The sequence below is a fragment of the Nestor notabilis genome, unplaced genomic scaffold, assembly GCF_000696875.1.
Source record: "Nestor notabilis isolate BGI_N333 unplaced genomic scaffold, ASM69687v1 scaffold5056, whole genome shotgun sequence".
In the NCBI taxonomy this organism is placed as follows: Eukaryota; Metazoa; Chordata; class Aves; order Psittaciformes; family Psittacidae; genus Nestor; species Nestor notabilis.
In genome coordinates this window covers 1-23,537 of record NW_009931355.1, presented here as the reverse complement: position 1 = coordinate 23,537, position 23,537 = coordinate 1, and the positions used below count along the sequence as shown (strand labels likewise).

The 23,537-nt window shown below is 36.8% G+C and overlaps 1 protein-coding gene across 1 annotated transcript; it reads right to left on the bottom strand.

Annotated features, from left to right (window-relative positions):
- Window positions 1-439: 439 nt before the first annotated feature.
- Window positions 440-23,531, bottom strand: LRRC6 (leucine rich repeat containing 6; the record flags this gene model as incomplete). Its single annotated transcript, XM_010015844.1, has 11 exons — window positions 23,521-23,531; window positions 20,311-20,478; window positions 18,486-18,563; window positions 16,032-16,204; window positions 15,142-15,341; window positions 13,735-13,923; window positions 10,800-10,877; window positions 8,497-8,562; window positions 6,938-7,007; window positions 6,001-6,096; window positions 440-525 (listed from the first exon to the last, which is right to left on the bottom strand). Coding segments are annotated over exons 1-11 (1,214 nt in total), but the record flags the coding sequence as incomplete, so codon positions are not given.
- Window positions 23,532-23,537: the final 6 nt, after the last annotated feature.

Below are 23,537 nucleotides of genomic sequence, written 5' to 3'. Positions count from 1 at the left end.
ATAAAACCTTGCAGAACTCCTTTTGAATGTACTTATTAGTGCGGTAGCTCAACCAGTAGACTAGTGAGATGCAATTCATGAGAGAGATTCATAATCATTGCTTTCTAAATGGTTTTCAGACTTCAGTTTTACAGCGAGGAGCTCTGCAGATGTAATTCTCAGTAGGTGATTTAGGTTTAGTATATACCAGTTTAATAATCTGAATAAGCTGATGGAACAGAACTGATAGGCAGAAAGAAGTGCTTTTTTGGCTCTGCTGCTGGTGCAGATCACTTTATAAACAGCACCAGACAGGCTATTAGCTTTTAGACATAGTTTTACTCTGTACAAATCAATATTTTCATACTTTCAACAATAACATAATAAGAAGTACACATTCTGGCATTTGAGTAACACATGGACAAAAAATAAAACTAATGCAGAAATAAAAAGGAATTACCTCCTCGAACTTTTTTGCAGTGTATTGCAGTCAGAATGCTTAACTGAAGTTGATACTTTTTGCTTAGGCAAAATTATTTCTTTAGCCTAAAATAAAAATAGACAGAAAAATAATTCTAATAAAAGTTGACACTTATGCTCACAAGCATTTATATAATCTCTCAAAATAGAAAAATTAAGAGGGTCTGAATAAATTTTCTCTTGTGACATTTACTTTTCTGTCAGATTTTAACACTCTTCACTCAGCATGAAACATGAATGGAATTATATTCATATATATATGAGTCTACATATAAAATTGTTAAATACATACGTCTATTTGTATTTAAATATATACTGTCTTGTTTAGTACCATGTTAACAATGCACATTACAGTAACTAACTGGTTCATGATGTGCCTCTCACTTGCATTTCACTTCTGGTATCCATGTGTTAGTTCAGACATTTTAATTAAAAACTCACCTGCAGTCTGGGCTCTTTATAAAAGGGACAAGCGACCCCAAACTCCCTCAACACCTTTGCTAAAACAGCATCTCAAGTTCAAAGTCCAAGTGAATTCCCCTTCTCAAAGAAAATGTACCCATCACCATTTTTTGTGCCCCAAACTCCCTCAACACCTTTGCTAAAACAGAATCTCAAGTTCAAAGTGCAAGTGAATTCGCCTTCTCAAAGAAAATGTATCCATCACCATTTTTTGTGTTGTTGACAAAAGGGAATCTCATGGCAAAACACTCTCTCTTTCCCCTCTTAGCAACATCATGGCAGAGGGACCCCTTAAGCATTTGAAAGGAAGGAGGAGAACAAGAACTAAACCAAATAGTTAATTTTATTGACTATTTCTTTAGAAGACCAATGAAGTTAAAGTTGCTGTTCTGAAATACACCAGAAATAAGACAGAGCTTGTAGTTTCTGTCATTCGTTTCTGAAATTCATTGGGAAGAGACTGATCCCCTCTGATTCTGTGTATACTCTGAAGGAAAGACCATTTCTTTGGATCTTCCCTCCGTTCTCAAGAGGCCCTCTAGTGTTCTCTTCTTTTAACAATAACTCAGTCCTTTGATCCCCTTGAGGTTAATATTACTTACTTTGCCCTCAGAGCATTTGCTGAAAAGGTTTCCTTGACAGGAAGTGATCCTGACACTTAGGGAAGAGTTAGAATTCGCCTACTAAAACCTCTATTATCATTTATGAAGTAGCTTAACATAAAAGTTCTCTTGTGCAAAAGATGTTCTTCTACCTCTGTTCAAGAAAAGTATGAAAGTGACGTTCTCTGATTAGTCTTTTTGAAATGCAACTCCATATGCAACAGTGGAATGTGAGCTTCAACACACCAGTAGCATCACCGTAGTGATGGTGATCAAGTGAGGACAACTGTTCTGGAAAACAGAACTACCATAGCTTCAACTGTGGCCAAAACCAAGATTTTGGGCTTAGCAGAAAGATAACTGTCTGAAATTTAAAGCCTGGGGTATACAGGAAGATGGACTAAATGAACACAATGAAGCTTTCTGAAAGTTATTCTATGAGACTATTTCTAATATTTGCATTAATCAGTAAACAGAAAGGAGACCCCTTTTAACATCATTATCAGAAAATTCAGGGAATTGATGTGTTAAGTAGAATCTGGAATATATTTGAGAAAACAGAAGGAATATGTAAAGACTAGATTTTTTAAGCTAAGTTAAGCTAAGTAATCTTTTCAGTCCACATCTTCTTCCTACAGCGACTCTCTTCCACAACAGGAATTCCACTGAGTAACAGAGTTTCCCTGAAACACATTTATTCTGAAGGATGAATAGGTTTCTAGTGTTCCACAGCTGTATATCTCCACATGCCTTTGATGGTAATGAAATATTCCTGCTTTTACCATACCTAAATAAGCGAGAATTACATAATGTAATTCTATCAAATATCCTTTCCACTGACATGCAAAATATATACCACTCCTATTGTTAAATTAATTAAAGAATCTAGCTCTCATTGATCTTTCAATTTCTAAATGCTTTTGAAAGGCCTGGCAATAAGAAGCTGTCAGAATTCATTTGTGACTGCTTATATAACAAAGAATTAATCAAAAAGTCCAAATTTTTCTCTCTGATTCACTAAAATAAGGACAGTGAAGTTTTAAAACATGACATGGAATGTTTCAGAACCCGTAATGAAAACTGCTTGCTAATAACCCTGGGTTTTGATACTTTCTCTCAGACATTAATTACAATGCTCCTGGTGTAATCTACTGATGGCATTTTACAAAATCACTGATTTAATATGCCAATTTTGGTCAAAGTCTATTAAAGAAACTCTCAGGTTTTAATTTTCCTGCATCATCTGCAATGATGACACTGCCAGAGGATAAGGGTTCAAAATTTGAAAAGCTTCATGTCACAAATATTTTTCCCAGAAAATGAGGCATGTCCAATGTAGTCACTATCTACTCCTTATTCATGCAAAATCTCTGTACAGATGATTATAACAGTATAAACACTACACTTTAAGTGTGTCACTACATCATTTCACTGAATGTTGTGTCCTTCAGTTTGTTTTGCTGACCTTGAAAGAAAATGTTGGTAGATGCTGCCTTAGAAAGACACCCATTCTGCAGTGATTTGCTGTGCAGTAAATAGTCCATTTAAGAAAAATGTTTCCAGAAAAGAAGGGGAAAATTATTTGCTTTCTTTTACTTCACATCAAATTTACAATCTCCAGCATTTGTGCTATGGCAAGGTCATGCAAGAGGCAAGGAAAGAGGTTTTGGTTTTCATTTTAAAGGCTAGGGAGCTATGATTGGGCTGGAAGATGAATGGTGAAAGGTTTAGTAACCTGATCAGAAACTGACTAAAGCAAGTGAAAAACACTTATTGAATTCAGTGAGCTTTCTGGTCTGTTACTGAGAGAGATCTTTTCAGGGTAGTATTGCAAGCATAGTACAAGAGACTATTTTTAGTTTAAGAGCATTTTTAACATACTTAAAATATAGTTGCAAATAATTTTATTTTGAAAGCTACTGTTTATCAGAAAGAAAGAGGTTAAATATGGTGCAATATAGTCGTTAGGCTTGTCTTAACACTGATACAGCCTGAAAGAAGTTGCATGAAGTTGTATCTTAGTAGAAGAGATTCATACTAAGTTGTTATCAGATTGGTGTTCTCACTGTTGATAACCTCAGTCATACTGTTCTGGAAGAAAAGTATCTCTAGGCCAGTTGTTGCTAATCTTCATTCATTATACTTTGCTTCCCAAATTACATCCTATTAATACAAATTTCTATGGATAGAGAGCATCTGAAAATGATATGCATTCCAAAAATATAACTCAAGCACTCGAATTCAGTCCTAGGGGAAAAGAACAGATTCTCTGACTAAAATAGAGAAGAACAAGAGGTTAGCATCTACTACATGCAATTGCTGTGATGTAGCACAAATCCATCTTTGGTCAGCAAATCCATGAAGTTTACAGGATCACAGACTCACAGAATGGTTGAGGCTGGAAAGAACCTGTGGAAGTCATCTGGTCCAAGCCCCTGACTCAGGCAGGGCCACGTATTGTCCAGGACCATGTCCAGATGGCTTTTGAATATCTCCAAAGATGGAAACTCCACAACCCATGCCAGTGCTTGGTCACCCTCACAGTAAAAATGTGTGTTCTGATGCTCAGAGAGAACCTCCTATGTTTCAGTCTGTGCCCATTGCTTCTGGTCCTGTCACTGGGCACCACAGAAAAGAGCCTGGGTCCACAGTCTGTGCATCCTCCCTTCAGGTTGTTATATGTATTGGTAAGATCCCCTTGAGCTTTCTCTTCTCTAGGCTGAACAGTCCCAGCTCTCTCAGCCTTTCCTTGCAGCAGAGATGCTCCAGTCCCTTCATCATCTTTGTGGCCCTTTGCTGGATTCTCTCCAACATATCCACGTCTACCTTGCACTGGATACAGCACTCCAAGTGTGTTTCACCAGTGCTGAATAGAGAGGAAGAATCACCTCCCTCAAACTGCTGGCACCTCTCCTAATGCCACCCAGGGTACAATTCATCTTCTTTGGCAGGAGAGGACATTACCAGCTCATGTTCAACTTGGTGTCCACCAGCACTCCCAGGTCCTTTTCTGCAAAGCTGCTTTCCAGGATTGAAATTGTTGAATCCATTGATCCAAATGATTAATGAAGATATTAGACCATGCAGCACTCCATTCATGCATGTGATCCAAAGGTCCTTTCCAACCCTAACTATTCTATGATTCTATGGTATCTCCCTGTGTCCCAGCTATACAAATAATAGTTTTTAACCAAACCAAGGCAAAGCTCAGAACATCAACTCAGTTATTCTATTCTCTTTCCTCAGGTCTCAGAAGTATCAGAAGTATCTGTGAAACATGGCATTCTGAGATGAAGCAGACTTCAGACCCTCAGACTAGATAAAATACATAGGTGTAGCTAAAATATCAAGGCAGGTGAAATATAGGTGAATTATAAAGTTAAGAATGGAATAAAGGCAGTTTTCAGTCACATTATGAAGAAAGGATGATCATTTTGCTGATTTAAGTATGACTTTCTAGGCAGGCAGCAGAGTTGAACATATCCAGAGACTCTCTGAAACATTTACATTTTCTAATGCACTGATTATCCACAAAGAAACTAGCAAGATGTATGTGTAATAAAAGTAGGTTATGGGATAGAAAACTGATAGTACTTAAAATATCCAGAACACAATTAAATCATAAAATTGTTCAGAAACATTTGAAAATAACACTAATCCAAAATGGCAAATGTCAAGAGCTCAGTCTCAGTTTTGAACATTAGCAAAATATGGATCTTAACCAAATGAGTAAAATTTTCAGCATTCTTCAAGCTCCTGGTGGAACTGCATGCTTGATGCTAGAGAGACAGTTTGTGATTTAATGAAAGGCAGTCCATGTAGGGCAAGACAGATGGTGTGGGACTGGAGTGTAGAAGAAAACATAAAAGGTATAGAACTACAAGTGGAAAAAGACAAAAGCTGAAACATAATATTTTAGTTATTTATTTAGTTCAGGTTTAACTACTTAGTTGCATAGTCTTAGAATTAAATCAGAGTACAAAGATAAAGAATTGACCCCAAATAGCAGCTGAAGGTTCCTCCTTCAGAAGAAAATGCTGTAATTGATATATCTTGGCAAATTAATCTGTGGCACCATGTCCCACTGCTCCTATCCAGCAGAGAAACTTACTAGAGGCCAGAAGGGTAAAGCGAGAGTACCAAGACTTTCTTCTTACACAGTTGCACAATGTTGCATGTTTTGCAGAGTCTCTTTTCATATATAAAAAGCTGGTTTTGTTGAAAAGAAAGGAAATATAAATAGTTCTATTAATACTGATTTTCACAATGTTCCTTTAAAGGGATCTGAAATCCTAAGGTTTGGCTCTATGATTATATTCTTTTCTGGAGTGTTCCTTTCTTGGAAAATATGATGGGAAAGGCTGGACTGAAGAAGCTAGGTAGTCAGATGTTACCTGTAACTCTGAAACATTCCCAAAGTACTCACACAAACATTTAAGTATCTTTGTATGATGCCTCCTCAGATTCTTTAACGTACCTTTGGCATGCTGATAACTAAATGACCAGTTGTTTGTGATCTTTTAGCAGAGCTGCTGTCTGGCTTCACTTCCTCAGGGAGCACAAACTGAAATGGCTATAAGAAAATCAGGGATTGAATTATATCATACTACAATATCTGGGGTTTGTTTTTTTGGGTTTTTTACCTAGACAGAACACATGCAGAAACATCACTATCACATCCTTTGACCTTAAGGACAGTATAGGTCTAAATCCTCTCACTTCATATGTAGTATTACTAACCCTAATGAATTATTAGCATGCTAAACAGCTTTTACTTAACAAGTATAGTCACATGTAGATTCCTGAATTGCTGTGATACCCAAAGTGACATTTCTAAAGAAGGTTATGAAATGACACTTGACTTATATTAGCAATTAAATGAGAAAGATTATCCAGTCTATTTTAGATGTAAAGTACTTCTGAAGTTTTGTTTATACAGTTGGTGCAGTCAAAAATAGGGATTTTGGTTTACTGTTTTAGTAACTTGGATTATTCAAAAAACTGATGGTAAAATCAGTGAGAAGACAGACAACTGGAATGACATTTTAAATGCCCTTTAAAAGTATATACATCCATTTGTTTCTGTCAGCTATAAATTCCAGATTGTGAAATTGCTAAATTCTAGCCTAGGGCAACCAGCAAGCTCTCTTCTTAAGTGAATTATGGTAGAGTGTGTGGGGGGAATAAACAAGAGAAGAAGAGGAGAGAGTGAAATTTCATTTCGGGCTTTGCACATCTTCTGGTTAGGACTTCCACAGTTTATGTGAAGTCCAAAATAACACAATTATGAAAGACCTTTTTCTGCATAGGTGCACACAGTTGGTAACTCATAAAAGTCAGATCCAGAGTTATCTGAGTAACTATGGTAAGCATTAATCCTTGGTTTGAAATGAATGTAGTAAGAAAACACTAACCTTTCCCTTCACCATTACACGTACATAAGTTGGCTGGACATCAATATCAAGCAGAGAAGTGTCCAAATGTCTTCAGGATGAAATACAAATAAATGAATCAATTTACAATACACCCTAGTAAATAAGCAGTGTAGACCATATAGCACTTCAATGATGATCTTGCAGTTTATAAGCTACAAACTTCAATTCTAGTTATTATGTGAAATATGTTCATATTTTAAAGTCTTAATGTCTTTGGAAGAAAAACATGAGCTTCCTGTGTGTTCTCAGAATCTTAATTAAAAGAATATCTGAATTCTGTCAAATCCACCACATCAGCTATTCTATAACTGTAAGAATTCAAACTCTTTGTGGCAAATGGTCTTTCTTCTGTTAGTTTAGTGCTTTACATTAATATGAACATTAATCCATTTGCTATTTAAAACTGTAAAATTGTTTTGCTAGTTTTGTTTTTGAAGGCTGAAATAGTAAATGTATAGTAAGATACCCTTTTGCACAGAATTTGCTGGAAAACAATGAACAGAAATACTTCACATTTCAGAAAACAGAAAATGGCAGGTCTGTCAAACACAATTTGGACCTGTTAAAGCTCCTCTTTAGCGTCTGCTCTTCATCATGTGACACATACGCTCATGTGAATATACAAGTATGTATTCTCTATTTCCCTTCATTTATGAAGTTACTTCTCAGGTGAGTTTTTCAAACCTTTACGTCTGCATATCTTACAAGTGAGCATAGAATATTACAACGTACTCTACATTTTAGTGCACCTGATCATATTTTCTGGGGCTCCAAAAAACCTAATTCTTAGAATTCAGAAATGTGGAGCACACCTCTTTTGAGGGAAATTAATAAGCTTTAAGGGAAAAAGACCTGGCACGAATAGCATGTTTGTGCTATAATACTAGTTCAAACTTTACTCTAACAACTTCCTATCATGGGTAAATAAGCTTTAAGTTTCCAGCCCCTTCCTGAAGTCTGGGCAAGGCCAATGTACTGCTTAGCAGTATATACTAGCAAACAGTTATCAGAATTCCTTGTCAATTTTTGGCCTGGCTCAAGCACATTTCTTCCAGCCAATATCCTTGCACAGTTCAGGAAACAGAATGGACCATGGACTCTTTCCAGTAAGCAAGGAAAGTAGGATGAGGATACCCTATTCTGTCCTGGGGAGGCAAAGAATTTAGCGAGAAGGCCATGAACTGTACTAGAGCACCTGGAGGGAAAAAAAACCTACAACCCTAATCTGCAAATAAAGAATGAAAAAGATTTTACATAGTATATAAGGAAAGGTGTGGAGGAAACCTGTCTGTGGACTACAGAGAACATCAGTTCCAAAAAATGATTGTTAACAGTCCTCTTTCAGGAGTAACAAAACAGCCTGAAGGGTCTATGGTTTATTCAGAGTAATTTCTTCTGCAGACTTCAAGATTGATTCCATTACCCCCAATATTATTTGTTTTCCTTTTGAAAATTCCAAGTTACTGAGAGGAATATAATTGAAACACTGCGTATAAGAACTTCAGAATGGAAAAAATGAAAAGAAATACAAATCTGACCTGTAAACAGCAAGATCCAAGATGATCTGGTTGTTTTCTTCATCATCTTTTAACGAGAAATGAAGCCTAATAATAATAACAAGAAACACCTTCAGGATAAATACAATGGGAGTAAATAAACAGACATCACAGCATCTTTTGACTGCTGGCAATTTTAGATGAATACAAATACCATTCAGACAATACATCACATGATCATTTTAGAAATAGTTGCAATTTGCCTCAAGAACAGAAAAATATACTGGCATCTGAACCAAAGTCATTCTTACATTCATTTTTTGTTCTCCCCACCCAACCCGCAAGGAAAAGAAGACAAAAATACTGCTGAAGGTCAGTTAAAATTAAGCTCAGTCTGTCAATGCGGAAAGAGAGACATCTGCTGGTGAAATCTGCCTGCTTTACCAACCTCTTCATAGCAAAACCAGTTCATGAAAAGCATGAAAAGCCTGGAACTTGGTAATTCTAAATTTAACATACCTTAAAAAAACCCTGCATCTCTGTTGATAGCAGTTAATTTGCCTAAAGCATACATATCTGCCTGTGCATTTCCAAAGTAATACATGATTTGTACAATATCCTTGATATCGTATTCTGATACAGTCAGTTTGCAAGAAAGCTTATGGAGCTTTTGGTTTATGGGTATTTTTTAATGGACTACTGCAAAGAATTATGCTCCTGCTTTTTTCTTTTATTGCATCTTACTGCAAATATTGAGAAATCACTAAAATATGAAGGGTGAAAAAGAGAAAAGAACTGCACTATTTCCTAGGGGAAATCTTAATCAGAACTGAGGAGGAGAAATACTCTGTTCTCAGCAGCAGTTCTCTTGCTAATCTGCCAAAAGAACATCAGAGAAGCCTGGACATTGTTATGGGCATTAGACTTCCGAATTGAGGCAAAAGCTTTGGAGAACACTATCTGTCTACTTGCATGTCTTTACTTATGCCTCTCTGATATGCTGCCAGATTGCACTGAAGAGCTGTGATATTCTTGTTGAAGCCATGACAGAAACTGATCATGGATCTGGCTTTAGGTGGGAATATCCACAAACTAAATTCGAATCTAGAAAACTTGGGTGACACAAACAGGACTGCTACTAACAGTGAAGTCTAGGGGACCGTATTTCTTCTAAAAAGATAGCTAGAGCTTTACTCTAGATGTCTCTGCTTTTTAGAGGTATAGTCAAATTCTATGAACATAAGAATTAAACTATTTTAGACTTCTTTGAACTAGAAAATGATTTAAAGTTTCTTTCAGTCAACATATTTGTTAAAAAGATGAGTACATCAGTACAATGGCAAGTATCTCCTGGTGCAGATGGAATAAACAGGAATTCTGCCACTACCTTAAATTTTCCCTATCCCACTGAAAATTATGCACTGCTCCAATAATGTAGGTTTTCAAATTCCTTGAACTTGCATGGATTTATAAATTTCCAAGATTTAGAAAGCATTCTTCATGCAAATGATGAGCATGTTCTGAGCTTTGATTTTGCAGCTAAATCAATCTTAAGATGGAAAACCTTGTTCAGAGGACAGCAGACAGGTATGTGGTCCTTCATACGACAGTTTTTGTTCACTCTTCTACAGAAGGCTCTTTAGGGAGTCATTTATAATGTTTGCACTCTCTGTCTTCTGTTTCCCTTAGAAAAAGAAGGGTTGGTTCAAGAGAAACCAATGGTAACATACAGATGATATCGCTGGAAACTCATTCTAAAATACCCAGGTGCCTTTGTCAATGATAAAATACAAGATACTTCCCTGTACCACCAGCCTCTGTTGCTAGAGACCTCATTCAGTGTCAAAGGACCTCATGCCATAGAAGCTGATTACATATCCTTCCCAATTCTTCCAGGTTTACATCTGTCATCAGGGGACTGAATAATTTTGTCCAGATATATGACTCAGATGTATTTTTCCACATTTAAAGTGGCTACTCATACACATTTATCTTCAACAGTCAAACTGGTTAATCTTTTTCCAGCCTTAACAAGATGCTCCGAGAGAGCCTTACCATAGAAGGGAGAAGAGTAAGCCATCTTATATCTTTTACAGAAAAACAAGTTCTTCAGTCATCAGAGACCAAGATGTTAAATTAAACAACCTTCAACACTTCACTCACTGAAAATTAATTCTTTTTCCAGCATGAGAATATAAATTTAGAAGTCAGATTCCCCACCAGGAATCTAACTCTGCAATGAGAATTTGTCAGCACCCTTAATTTTATATTGCCACATATCCTGAAATAGTTGCCCAAATCAACTGTAAAGAGAATAGCCTGGTTAACCTCTTAACCTTACATACTTAGGCACATTCACGTTCAGCACTTTTCCTTCTGCAGTGACCAATGTCCGAAGAGGCTTCTCTTTCTTTTTTGATTTCCTTAACAAAACAAAGAAAACTGGTTTATAATTTCACATTCTGGTATTTTGTGTTCAGTAGCAAAAAAGAAAGAAGAGGGTGGCAAGAGGTAAGAATTACCTGGTATTTGATGTTAAGGCTGCAACTTATTTCAGGAACAAGCCAGGTTATATCAAATGTGCAATTGTACACTACACGCATCATTTAAAGATGAACAAATGCTTTGTAATATCACATCTTACATTGATAATAACTTCTTCTGCATGTCACAGTGTTCATTAGCAAACAGTAATACATCAAATTTATCTGGTATATCTTAAGAAACCAGTGGATTGCTTAAACATAAGAAATGTTTTTCTAGTTATAAATGGTCATACTAATCATGAGGTATCATTACTGTGAACTTATTCAATGAGTGTGCAAGCAATCCTAAAGACGTTACATACAGATTATTTGTTACTGCATCTATTGCATTTTTTTGTTGTGTTCTTCCTTCAAATAATACAAAACATTACTGATGGAGACTTTAATCTTCCCTATCCATGGCCAGCTATCAGCAGTTAAACTATATCTGACTTTCATTTAGTGCAATAAATAAGCTACCTTAAATTTGTCTGCCAAAACAAAGGGATCACTGTAAGTTCATTAAGACTTTTCATACAGGTATTTTGTTGTATAAGCATTTAAATCATGAGCAGGGAGAGGAAAAGAATCTTAGAAAAAGAAAAATCTGCTGGCACCTAGGTAAAAAAATACTATGTTCTCTTTAAAATACAGCACTGTGATTGTTGCTCTGCATTAATCCATTCTTCAGCTGGTCAATATAGTGTGTATGGCTACTTCAGCTGGCATATAATAGAAATCATTTCTCAGAAAGACAACAGCAATACTTTGCTTTTTGTGTTCCCAACCCAATTTGTTACAGTAAATTCAAAATTAAGAGAACACTAAAGGTAAATCGCTAATGAAGAAAATAAAGTATGCAAGATTTAGACCACCTTGGGGAAAAAAGGCATAAAAAATATTTGGTCTATACAAAGAAGAAGAAGAAATATAAACATTTGAATGGAGCTATTGGAATGACTACATAAAACCAACTTTTATTTAAGAAAGATTCACAACTATCCCTGTGTTGAATACTATTCTATAGTAAAACCCAGAGTTTTAATGGGATTTGTGGGCTAGCAGTTTCTATACCTGAATCTCTACTTTTGACACTGAAATGCAAAGTGAACTTTGTTCTAAAGATGCAGCTCTCAGAAATACTTCAGGAAATCCTACCATCTTTTAGCTGGTAATAATCTGCTTCTAGATGAAATTTGTCTGCTCATGTGAACCGTTTTAAGGTAAAGTCAGTCATGTCACAATCATTAGAATTCAAGATAACTTGTTTAACTTTGAGCTGAAAGGCCTTGTCTGGCAATGAGCAGCTATAGGAGATCCTGGGTACCTTTCAGCTGCACCTGATTTTACACTTGTCTGAATTTTCTTTGCATGAATCTGCAAGTACTTATTTGGCAATAACCAAAACTGCTCAGTTTATCAGCTGTGCAACTATACCACAGCAGGTTAATTTAATGTGTGCTAACATAATAGATAGGCTTAAATTTAGCACTGGTCTGATCGATGTCATGTCCATTTCATACTAAATCCCCCACCCTTTTATACTGAGCGACTTACATTAAAGTTACATTTCAGGTCTTGTCCACCAGCAAGATTTTAAATTATCAGGGACACTTTTCTGTTCTCACCTTTCTCATGCTACCTCAAAACCAATATAAAATGAACCATGAAAAGATTTTTAACTCCTTTAAATGACTTGGAAATTGAGAATCAAATTCAGAAATGTATTATTCTATCTTTATTGTAACACTCTTCAAAATCTCCTTGAATATATTCAGAGGGAAGCATTTGGAACACATTTGCTTTTGACCAGAATAGGGCATCCCCAAACACAGCAAAATTCTAACTAGCTAGAATCTGGGATTCACAGTAGTTCTTCTGGGAAAGTGCTAGACCTTGAAGTAATAATAGCAACAAGTTATGCAGATTTCCAGACTACTGGGAGACTTCCCTAGGACTGACTTTTTCAATACTTAGGCTTCATAAATCTTTTAAAAAGCATGCCTTTAAAAAGAACAGCTAGAAAAATCTCTGGCACAAATGCTGTTATATAAGGAAGAAAATAAAGAAGGAAAAAAAAAGACATTGCTTATACTGTTTGTGGAACTGATAAGCCAGCAGCAATAAAATAACTTTGTTTTTTAGCTAGTATCTGCATTAATTTTCCATGTTCAGCAAAACCAGTGACAATTTTAGGAAGTTTGAAGGGCTTTTCAGGGGCCAGACATCTTCAGATTCCAAATAGCATAGATAACATGAAGAATTTTATTACTTGGGATGAACATCGTTGGTAAAGTACATGAAAAAATTTCTAAGTTGCATAGAAAAGGTGCCTGAAATGCCACTTGTGCAAAGATTTTGTAGCATGACCTGAAAGGTATTTGTGTAATGCAATCTGCACCCTGGATAAATCCTTTCAGCAACAATGTTAAACATTGAACTACACAAAACATGTTACAGCTGATACAAAAGTGAAACCTCTGAAGTCCATAAAATGGAGCTGTAAAAAGAAATTACATTTAAAAACACTATTTGAGGAAAAAAAAAATAAAGGATACTGTATATTAATATTAGAAAATGAAACAAAACAAAATGAAGAGTCTGAATATTTCATAAGCATATTTGCAGAGGCAACAGGGATTTAAGCTGCCAGTTCTCAGTAATATTTAACGTGAGGCAGTCACCTACCTCTTCTCTGTACCTTTGAAAATTTCCCTTTCTTCAATTCATAGACTATATTAAAATAAAACCATACCTTACATTCTCTTTAGCTCTCCGTTTCTCTTCAATGTATCTGTGAGTTTCCAATCTAGATTCTGGAGTATATGGTGTAGGCTCCTCCCAAAATCTTTTGTCTTCTTCATCATCTTCAACTGTTCTCCATGATTCTTGTTCTTCATTTCCTTCTGCCTGATGTTTTTCTTTCTCCTTTAGGGAGTCTGGCCTACACAAGATCACATGGAATATTATCATAGAATCATAGAACGGCTAGAGTTGGAAAGGACCTTAAGATCATCCAGTTCCAACCCCCCCTGCCATGGGCAGGGACAGCAATGAAACAAAGGAAGAGCAACCGTACTTGCTAATGAATTCTTGCAATAATATATTTCTGTAACCCAATACTAATAGCTGTATCATTCCTACCAAGAACATTATCTCATATATCTGGATAGATAACTCATATCTATGCTCTGCTTCTCTCATCAACTAACAAAATGCATTTCAACATAATGTTTTTCATTGACTTAACTGAGCAGTGATACTATGGTTATGCCTAACTCTCTGAAAACCCTGACAGATCAACATGTTTAATTACAAGAGCAGAACTTTCAGATACTCTCACAACTTACAGGTGAAAGAAACCTTCAGTCTGTGTGATGTTTAAGCATTCCCAATATCAGGCAGCAGCAGATTAAAAATTTATAGGGTAGCAATATTTTACCTGGGCATCTTCTCAATTGCCACCTTAGAACCTGAGTCATTTTTCTCCCTAGCCCTAAGCCTCTGTAATATTCAGAAATTTTCTGTCAATATAGAGAGAAAACTAGATCTATGATACAGCTGTGATATATGAGGACAAAGTTCCATAGCCAGCTCCATGGAATTTAGTCTTTATTGGATAAAAAACAAGATGGATGGCAACTGCAGTGGAAGCTGAGCCCAGACAAAAATCCTTCTGCTGTCTAGGTAATCTCGGATATATTAGGTGAAAGAATAGAGAAATCAACATTCTATAGCCTTTACATCTCAAAAGATCTGCAATATTCCATTTCAGTCTTCATATCTAATAACTGTAAAGCAAAGGAAATTACAGGTGAACAGCTGCTTTCTCTGGAATCCTTACTTTTCCTTAAACAACAGTTTCCAGCTGTTCTCGTGAAAGAAGCTATCAATTACGCTATTTTGGCACCCAGTTTGGAGTTTTGGAACCAAAATTCTATTGTACTGTCCGCAGGTCAGTAATTAATCGTGTTTGTAATTTATTACATTTTTCATTAGGGGTAACATTCATGAGGAAAAATAATTCTGCTAGAATCACCAATAAAGACAAACAAAAATACTGAAGTGGAATTATATAAAGTATTTAATGAGGAACAATCAAATTCTTAATGAAGAAGGCGAAGAAGGTTGCTTTACTCACAAACGTCTTGCTTACTGTTACCTGTCAAATCCAAGCTTAGATTCCACTTGTTTTTGTTTCTTCTCCTTTCTTTCTTGCATCCTTCTTTGAGCCTCTTCCTTTTCTCTAGCCCTTTTGAGAAGGTAAGCTTGTTCCTGTTCTCTGATTTTCTGTTTCACTTCTGGATAGTTTTGAAGTGCTTGAATCCTCTCTGAACGTTCTATTTGTTTACTATCCAAACACTTCCCAAAGGAAAAAGAATCAATATAGATACATCAGAAATTTTAAACACAGTCAAATCAATAAATCCATTACACTGTAGGTTAATTTTGATAGATTATCTTCTGTATAAAATTAAAAATATGCCTTTCCATGGCACTGTGCAAGTTATACCGTATTAGAAAGAATTAACAATAACTTGTTACTCATATCTGAAAGTGGGTTTATATGTAAGTGGGTTTATATGTCTGAGAGATGTTTGTTGCATTTTCCAGGAATGTCTATTGGTCTTATTAGACTACCTAGTAGAGAGAGTCCCTTTAGCCATTTCTGACATTTGTCCAACCTTGGTTCAGATCATGTGTTAGTTTATTGCCAACTAAGTAAGTGAGTTGAATCTACTCTTGCTTAACTTATCGAGTTAAGCAAGCGTCTTGTGCTTTTCCAAGTGACACTGTGGGGCTGCCTGTTTCGATGACAGGAAATCATTACATCAGTGCAATCATTGCAAAAAATCCTCAATATATTGATTTATTGTCACATTATTTACTGTAGTCACATGTTCTTCAGAATAGAATTTAATTTCCTGTGGACAGTAAGAAAAAATGCTACTAGCTTTACTGTCACAGGCATTTATTCTGCTTGGGATTAGTATGCTCAGTCAGCAAAGCTCATTATTTATTTGGATATACATTTAATATTTTAAATCTTACTTTCAATTGATGCAGAGTTGCCACTACAAATTGTCTGTAACCTTCAAATTCAGTACATGGGTTACCCACTAGAAACAGTTCCTTCAGATGTATGTTATGTTTTAGGGATTCAGTACTGGAGAGTTCACCAATGAAATTTGCTGTCAGGTCGAGTTTCCTCAGTTCTTCACAGCCTGTTTGAAAAAAAGCTTAGTTCAACATGAACATAACATAAACATACATGACATATACACACACCAAACACACAGAGGTGCACACACTTGGATATAAAACTGTCTGCATTTGTTGTCTTTCTACTAATTTCATCCGACCAGAATACATCTTTTCCAAGCCACAAGTGAAAGAGTGACCCACAGCTTAAGTTTATGAGATCACAATATTTATAGGAAAAAAATATTCTCAAGAAGATACAAAATATCAAAACTTATTATTGGTTATATCACTATCAAAATATTATGGTCCATGCTGGTATACTAGATGAGCTATTGTTTTAGCTATCATTGTGAATCACTGCTTAAATTGCAAATACTGGTAATTATAGAACAGTTTGGGTTGGAAAGGACCTTAAGATCATCTAGTTCCAACCCCCCTGCCATGATCAGGGACACCTCGCACTAAACCATGTCACCCAAGGCTCTGTCCAACCTGGCCTTGAACACCGCCAGGGTTGGAGCATTCACAACTTCCTTGGGCAACCCATTTCAGTGCCTCATCACCCTCACTGTGAAGAACTTCTTCCTTATATCTAATCTAAACCTCCCCTCTATAAGTTTGAACCCATCACCCCTTGTTCTATTGCTACAGTCCCTGATGAAGAATCCCTCTCCGGTATCCCTGTAGGCCTTCTTCAGATACTGGAAGCTGCTATGAGGTCTCCACGCAGCTTCTCTTCTTCAGGCTGAACAGCTCCAACTTTCTCAGCCTCTCTTCATAACGGAGGTGCTCCAGCCCCCTTATTATCCTGGTGGCCTCCTCTGGACTTGCTCCAACAGCTCCATGTCCTTCTTATATTGTTAGCCAAAACAATTCGTTAGGAACAGAAACTCTAAATTAGCCAACAAAATCCTCTGGGAAGTCCAGATCCAAAAATTATCAGCCTCTCCTTATATCATAATCTGTCCCTGAAGCATAGCCTTGACTCTAAGAGTAAAAGAGTTTAGCTAAGAGTGAGCTCAATCTCAGTGCTCATTATTGTGATCATTTCTGTTCCTTCGCAGGTCTATTTATCAAGTATTTTATGCACGGTGGAGCTGAAAGAAAATAAACAACTCCGAACGATTTATTAGGGGATTAAACCAACCCAAATCTTTGCAAGGCTCACTCTTAAAGGTTCTGACTCCCCAGGAAATGACAAATCACAGTAATAAATACTGCAGCCTGATAAAGGAACTTAAAATTTAGTGGTATGAGAACAGATGCAAGTTTCTGAACAGATTGCCAAATACGTAATGTATTACCTGTTTCTTCAACTTTTACAAACTTATGTTTAGCCTCTTTGCTTATTTTTTATCTGATTTAAGCCATCCTCTTGACTCAGCTTGTAGACTTCAAAAATACCAAACTGAAAAACCCAAAACAAACTAAACAAAAAATAAACCAAAACCCCAGCTTTTTTTATTATTGTTCCTTTGTCAAGGTGGACACTTTAAAGATTCAGCAACTGGCCTAATCAGAATCAAGCAAGAGAAAGCAAGCAAGTCAGAAATCATTCCAGTAATATGGAATGTGTTTATGGGTGGCTCTAAGTCTTAGATTTTGATCTTGGAAAATGCTTTTGAGCTTGGAAAATGCTATTAATAAAGTAATTAGTAATAAACAGTAATAAATAATACAAATAGTAATAAATACTATTATTGCACATGCAATAATAGAAACAGATAAACCAGACAGGACTTCATGCAATGACAGAGAAAAGAATCTTTTGAACAACTCTTTAAAAATACCCCAGGCTGCCAGTAAAACCTGTACACAGAGTAGAACCTTCTTGTATGTAACACTTGATTGCTGAAATGTATTGTACTGCTGAAACACAACACAAGGGAGACTTTATATAGCCTGCATAGCATTAAATAAATAAATACATAAATAGCATTGCTCCAGTTAACCTGAATAACAGGTTCTTATCCCTACAGTTGAGAAATACCAACTTCAAGATAAATCCGGATTCCCATTTTGTAAAGCATGAAAGAATAGAGCTGGCAACATCAGTGAGGGTGTATGCAAAGAGTGAGTTAAAATGCATTTAAGAAAGTTCAGTGTCAAAACTTCAGCAGTGAGAAGTGCTTGCTACAAGGAAGCATTTGTGGAAAGGCTGCACACAAAAAGGCTCTTCCTGAGTGTCAAGAAAACACCTTTCCTGGTGTACACACTGGGTGGCTTACACCCTCTTTTACATCAAATGACAACTCAAGTGTTTCAACATGAAAAAGCAAAGTAGTTTGTTTAAAATCTGACCTTCCAGATTTTCAATTCTTTCAATGTTGTTCAAAGCTACATTTAAATATTCCAGCTTCTTTAGCTTGCCCACATTTTCTGTAACAAAAGAGATCTGTTATTTCAGTTTTATTCACTGGAAAAGGCATTATCATTTTACTTGCTCACTTTACTTCAATGAAACAATAAAGCAGAAAAATGGGAAGGACAAATCAGAATATGTATCAGATGATTACTGAGCATTCATATTTTAGTATTAATAAAAAGACAAAACCAAAAATGTTTTCTGAAACACAAATTAAACTAAAAAGCAAAACCAAGTAAGTTAGGTTATTAACTAATTTTTTGGCACAAATTATAAAACACATTTATAATGCAAAAAGCATGGTGAAACATTCCATTTGTTATGAAACTCAGAAAGGATCAGGACATCCTTAGACTAGATTTATAAAATTAGAGTTTACACTCACTTATATAGAAAAGATTGGCTTTGGTGATGTATGTTTAATTTTCAAAGATCTTTTATCTACAGGGTTAATACAAGACATTTACTCTCCTCTCTTACTCTCCTTTCTCTTTGAAAATTTTGCAAATAAGGATTTCTATGGCTTCAGTATGAGCAAAACAAAGCCACACACACCCCCCTAGTCTAGAATCTAACCTGTGTTATTTTCACCATGAACTACTGAATTACGAGCTTGTCATTGTATCAGAATGGCTAACATTTCCTCCTTTGAATATAGAAAGGGAATAGGCTCTTCCTCTGTCCCCAGACTGTCTGCAAAATGCAAATACTACTTGGGATACATGACATACAGGTCAGAGACATAAATCTGGGACAAGATACACAGTATAACTTGTGCCACAGTTCACCAATTTCCCCCCAGTCACCAGGTGTTCCTAAGATCTGGCTGGAAAACCTACCCAATGAAGTCATAAAGTTTACCTGAAACTCTAAATCACAAGCCGCATGGATTAACTGCTGTACAAACCATCCCTGCTCAGACAAAGAAATTCAAGCAGAGGGAGCTTCATCTGACCAACACAGATCATCTCAGCAGCTGATTTAATTGTCTAGGCTCTTCTACAATCAATAAAGAGAAATAGGCTCTTCAAAGTGCAATTTGTCCTATCTTGAATTGCCTTTCTATAAAGAGTGAACCAAATCATGCTCAAAAGTATGCCTTTTCTTCATTATCGATTATTAAGGGGAGCTACAGTAACCATCTAAGACAGAGATGTCTAAAAGTTTGGTGACATGAATCCTATCACTTAGTTTGCTAAAACCTCAGAGAGATATTCTCTTCAGAATTCACAAACAGCTGTTGAAATTAATTTCTCAGAAAGACTTGTGCAGCTCAGGTTGGCTGCTCATTTTTCTTCCAGCATTTCTGTAACAGCAATGACTGTACACATGAAGATGTGAGAGCAACAAGTGTTGAAGCCAATGGTATCTTGAGGGTTTCTTCCATTTACGGAAAAGAACCAGGACTCATCTGTACAGCAGGTGCCTTACAACTTGCTGTCTAATTAGTAGGCAAGTCTGATCTTATGAGCTGCATAAAGGTTTAATTTAAGAAGAGAAAAGACACATCCCAATAGATTTAATATAAACTATTTGGCTATGATATCTTGAAGCATGTTTGGAACTGCTGTGTGCTTCATATGGACATTCTGGACCAGATGAAAAGAAAGGAAATCTTGTAGGAGACCCACAAAGAACTTTTCTGTAGTTACTCCCTCTACATTCCCTTGAAGTATAGCACAACAGACATTTTTTTTCCCTGATTTCAAAACTGTGAATGTAAAAACCATTTTGAAAGAAATATAGCTAGAAATCACTCACCAATTTTTGGAATTAGATTATTCTGAAGATAGAGAATTTTTAAATCTCGACACCATTTGTCAAGGTACTCTAGTTTCTCTATTTCCGGCTGATGTAAAGAGATTTCTTCCAGTGAAAAAATTTCACAGTCGTTATGTTCTGCACGTCTTCTAACAAGATCTTCAGTGACTGAAAGAAACATTAGATGTCATATTTCCCTTTAGTCATTTTCTGCCATCTGACTTACGAACAACTTCTAAAATCATTAATATTTTTTGTTCCACCACACCAAGTAGATATCTGGTAGGAACACCAACAAAGACAAATCTGCTAGAAAAGACATTAAGTACCAAGTGACTTCACACCAGTCTGCCACAGTAAACACCGTTTGTGAAACACACTCATGTCATCTGTAACATTTAGAAAGATCCATATGAAAACTGCTAGTGCGAGCATCATACAACCCTTGCAGAAATTAATCCAGCATCCACTATTTTCAGCATAGCTTGGGTTGCAGATTGATTCATCTAGACAAAGCAAGGGAGTGCTTTATGCTCTTTGATTTCCCGATGCCAGATGTTCGCATCACAGATTGGGGCACGGGGGGAGTAAACTAACTACAGTTTGTCATCGTGTTCTTCCACCAGCACAGTGTGCACAGAAATAAGCAGGATATGTGTTGAAAGAGGGCAGATATTTTTCACTTTTTTCATGCTTGAAGCAAAGCCATAACTAATTCATGCTTATAAATGTTTATGTTAGAATGAAATTTAATCCTGGGTATTTCTTAGGCACTACCAGCTGAATAGCAGCCAGCAAAGGAGTTTCAGTGGCCAAAAAAACACCAGAGACCTGGGTTCAGAATTATTACGTAGTAATATTTAGTGCCAGGCAATCTTTCAAAGAGTGAAAAAGCTCTGTATGATGAAGGTAGAGAAATTCTATGAGAATCAGTGCTCACTCTTGAGCTAGATGTTATTACATTGTTTCCAGTCTACTACACCAAAAAAGCCCCAGCATTTCCCTCCCCTTGACAAGCAGTGGCCTACAGTGAAGTGCTGGTTAAAAAACTAGTGTTTTATCAACTTGGCAGAGGTATTTTCATGATTGTGAAAACTGAAAGAAAAGAACCTAGCAAGCCTTTCAAAAAGACTGAAGAAAAATAAGTAAAAAGAAAAAATATAGAGAGATCTGTGAAAACAAACTGTTCCTACCATGAGTTAATTAAAAGTATTCTTTCATCACTTCTTAGTCTCACCCAGTTGTATTAGCAGTCCTGGAATGGTTGCACATATTCACACAGACTGGTCTGTTACAAGCTAGGTAAACTATGTGCCAGACTAAATCCAAACTCACACATGTCAGTGCACCTCCTGTACCTACAGCCTTTGGGAAAGTGGTGAAACTGGTTTTGTGTATATTATATTATTTACAGGTGATCAGGTTTAAAACTCTCTTCTTTTCAACAGAGTTAAATCTAACATGATTTGCAGAATTATATAATGGTGACACTGATACTGATATAAGAAGGGATCTTGTCTGTACATAAAGCATACTGGCAAAGGTGTCTTTTTCTTTATTAATCATGTTGGGCAGGTTTGCAGCATCTGAACAACTATTTCCCTTAACAGGTCAGTGGTTAAACCTGATTCAATTATGGCAATATCGTGACTAAATGTTTTAGTCTTCAAGAAAATATGAAGAACACCGGCATTTGTAATGAGTTACTTGATAAATCTGCTGGGGGGGGGAAATTAAGTAAAAAATAGAATAAAAGGCCTGTTTACTAACATGTTTGATGGCAGATTTTTCAGTGCCAGTATTTCCAGTGCAAGCAGTGGTTTTGAGCAAGAAAACAATATTCTGCAATCTGCATACATACACATTGGAGACATCATGCTCTATACCCTTCATACAAAAAGAACTCGTACAAACTATTCCCGACAGTTTTTATTACAGCCAGATTTCCCTTAGCTGATGAAAAGAAAATGGAAGTGATTGTTACAGTGATTATGCAAAAACCGTCCACTTTCATTACCAGATGGTTTGCAAAGCAGAAACAATCATTCACAATAGGAGCTACGATGGAGATTTAGAGACCTATTTTGGGGACCTGCTGTAGGAGCCTGAGTGAATATTTGTCATTCTCTATGCTATCTAGCTCATTTAAGAGGAAACAAAGGTGCAACAGAAAACAATGAATTTTAAATAAAAGCTTTTCCAGGACATTGACAAAACACATCGTAACATTTCTTTTTCATTAACCAGATTATTCGATATTGTGTGAAGTAACAGGAGAATAGATCAGTGACCAGAGAGATCACAGCTACTCCCATGGTCCCATGGACACAGGAGGAGATAAGGGATGGCATCAATCCACTGCAGATAACAGATCTTGCCGATCCAACAGCTGGGCTTCCAAAAAGTATTGTTTTACTCGAAAAGGAGCAGCTACAGAGAAAAGCATTGAATACATGGAAAGGATAAGCAGATGGACAGCTGCAGGTATATCAAGAAACAGTGGGGAACCCGCACTTTTAAGACTCGAATTCCTGCCATGCTGTTCTGGAGATGGAGCATTTCACCTTCAGGCAGTGCCTGCTCCAAGCAGACATCTGCCAGCTTCATGCAGAGAGAAGAGGTTCCTTTCCAAAGCACTCTGGAAGGGCTGGCGGTCCATGACTGCACACAATCTAAATAGATTACAGGGAAAATCGCAGAGGAAGTGAATTCCTCAGTGGCTTTTCTTTCGTGTGAGCACCCAGTCTTTTAGGTCATCTGCTTTACCTCTAGAAGATTATGGATTCATAAGTGAGTGTGGTGTATTTTAACACCACAGGGTTTTTTCATGTCTGATTTGGCTACTTTTACCTACATGAAATGATCTGGCGTTGAAAATGTGTAACTGCAGGGAAAGGACAGCAGTGCCCAGACATAAACCATCCTGGGAAGCATCTCTCCGCACATGGAGGGGTCCCCCCTTGGGCCACCCCCTCTGCTGTGCTTGGTGAAAGAAAACGGGTCGTTGTTACCGGGGAGAAGGGAAAACACAGTGAAGGAGGGTGACAGCAAGGGAGGCCGGGGGAGAGAAGGGCTGATGGAGGAATATGGGGTTGGGAGGGGAGGAAGCAAGTGTGGGGAGAGGGAGCAGGGCGGGCAGGGAGTGGGGTACGTCCTGGAGAGAGGGAAGGGTGCCGGGAGGGGAGGAAAGCAGCTCTGGGCGACACTCACTCCGCACCATGGCCGCC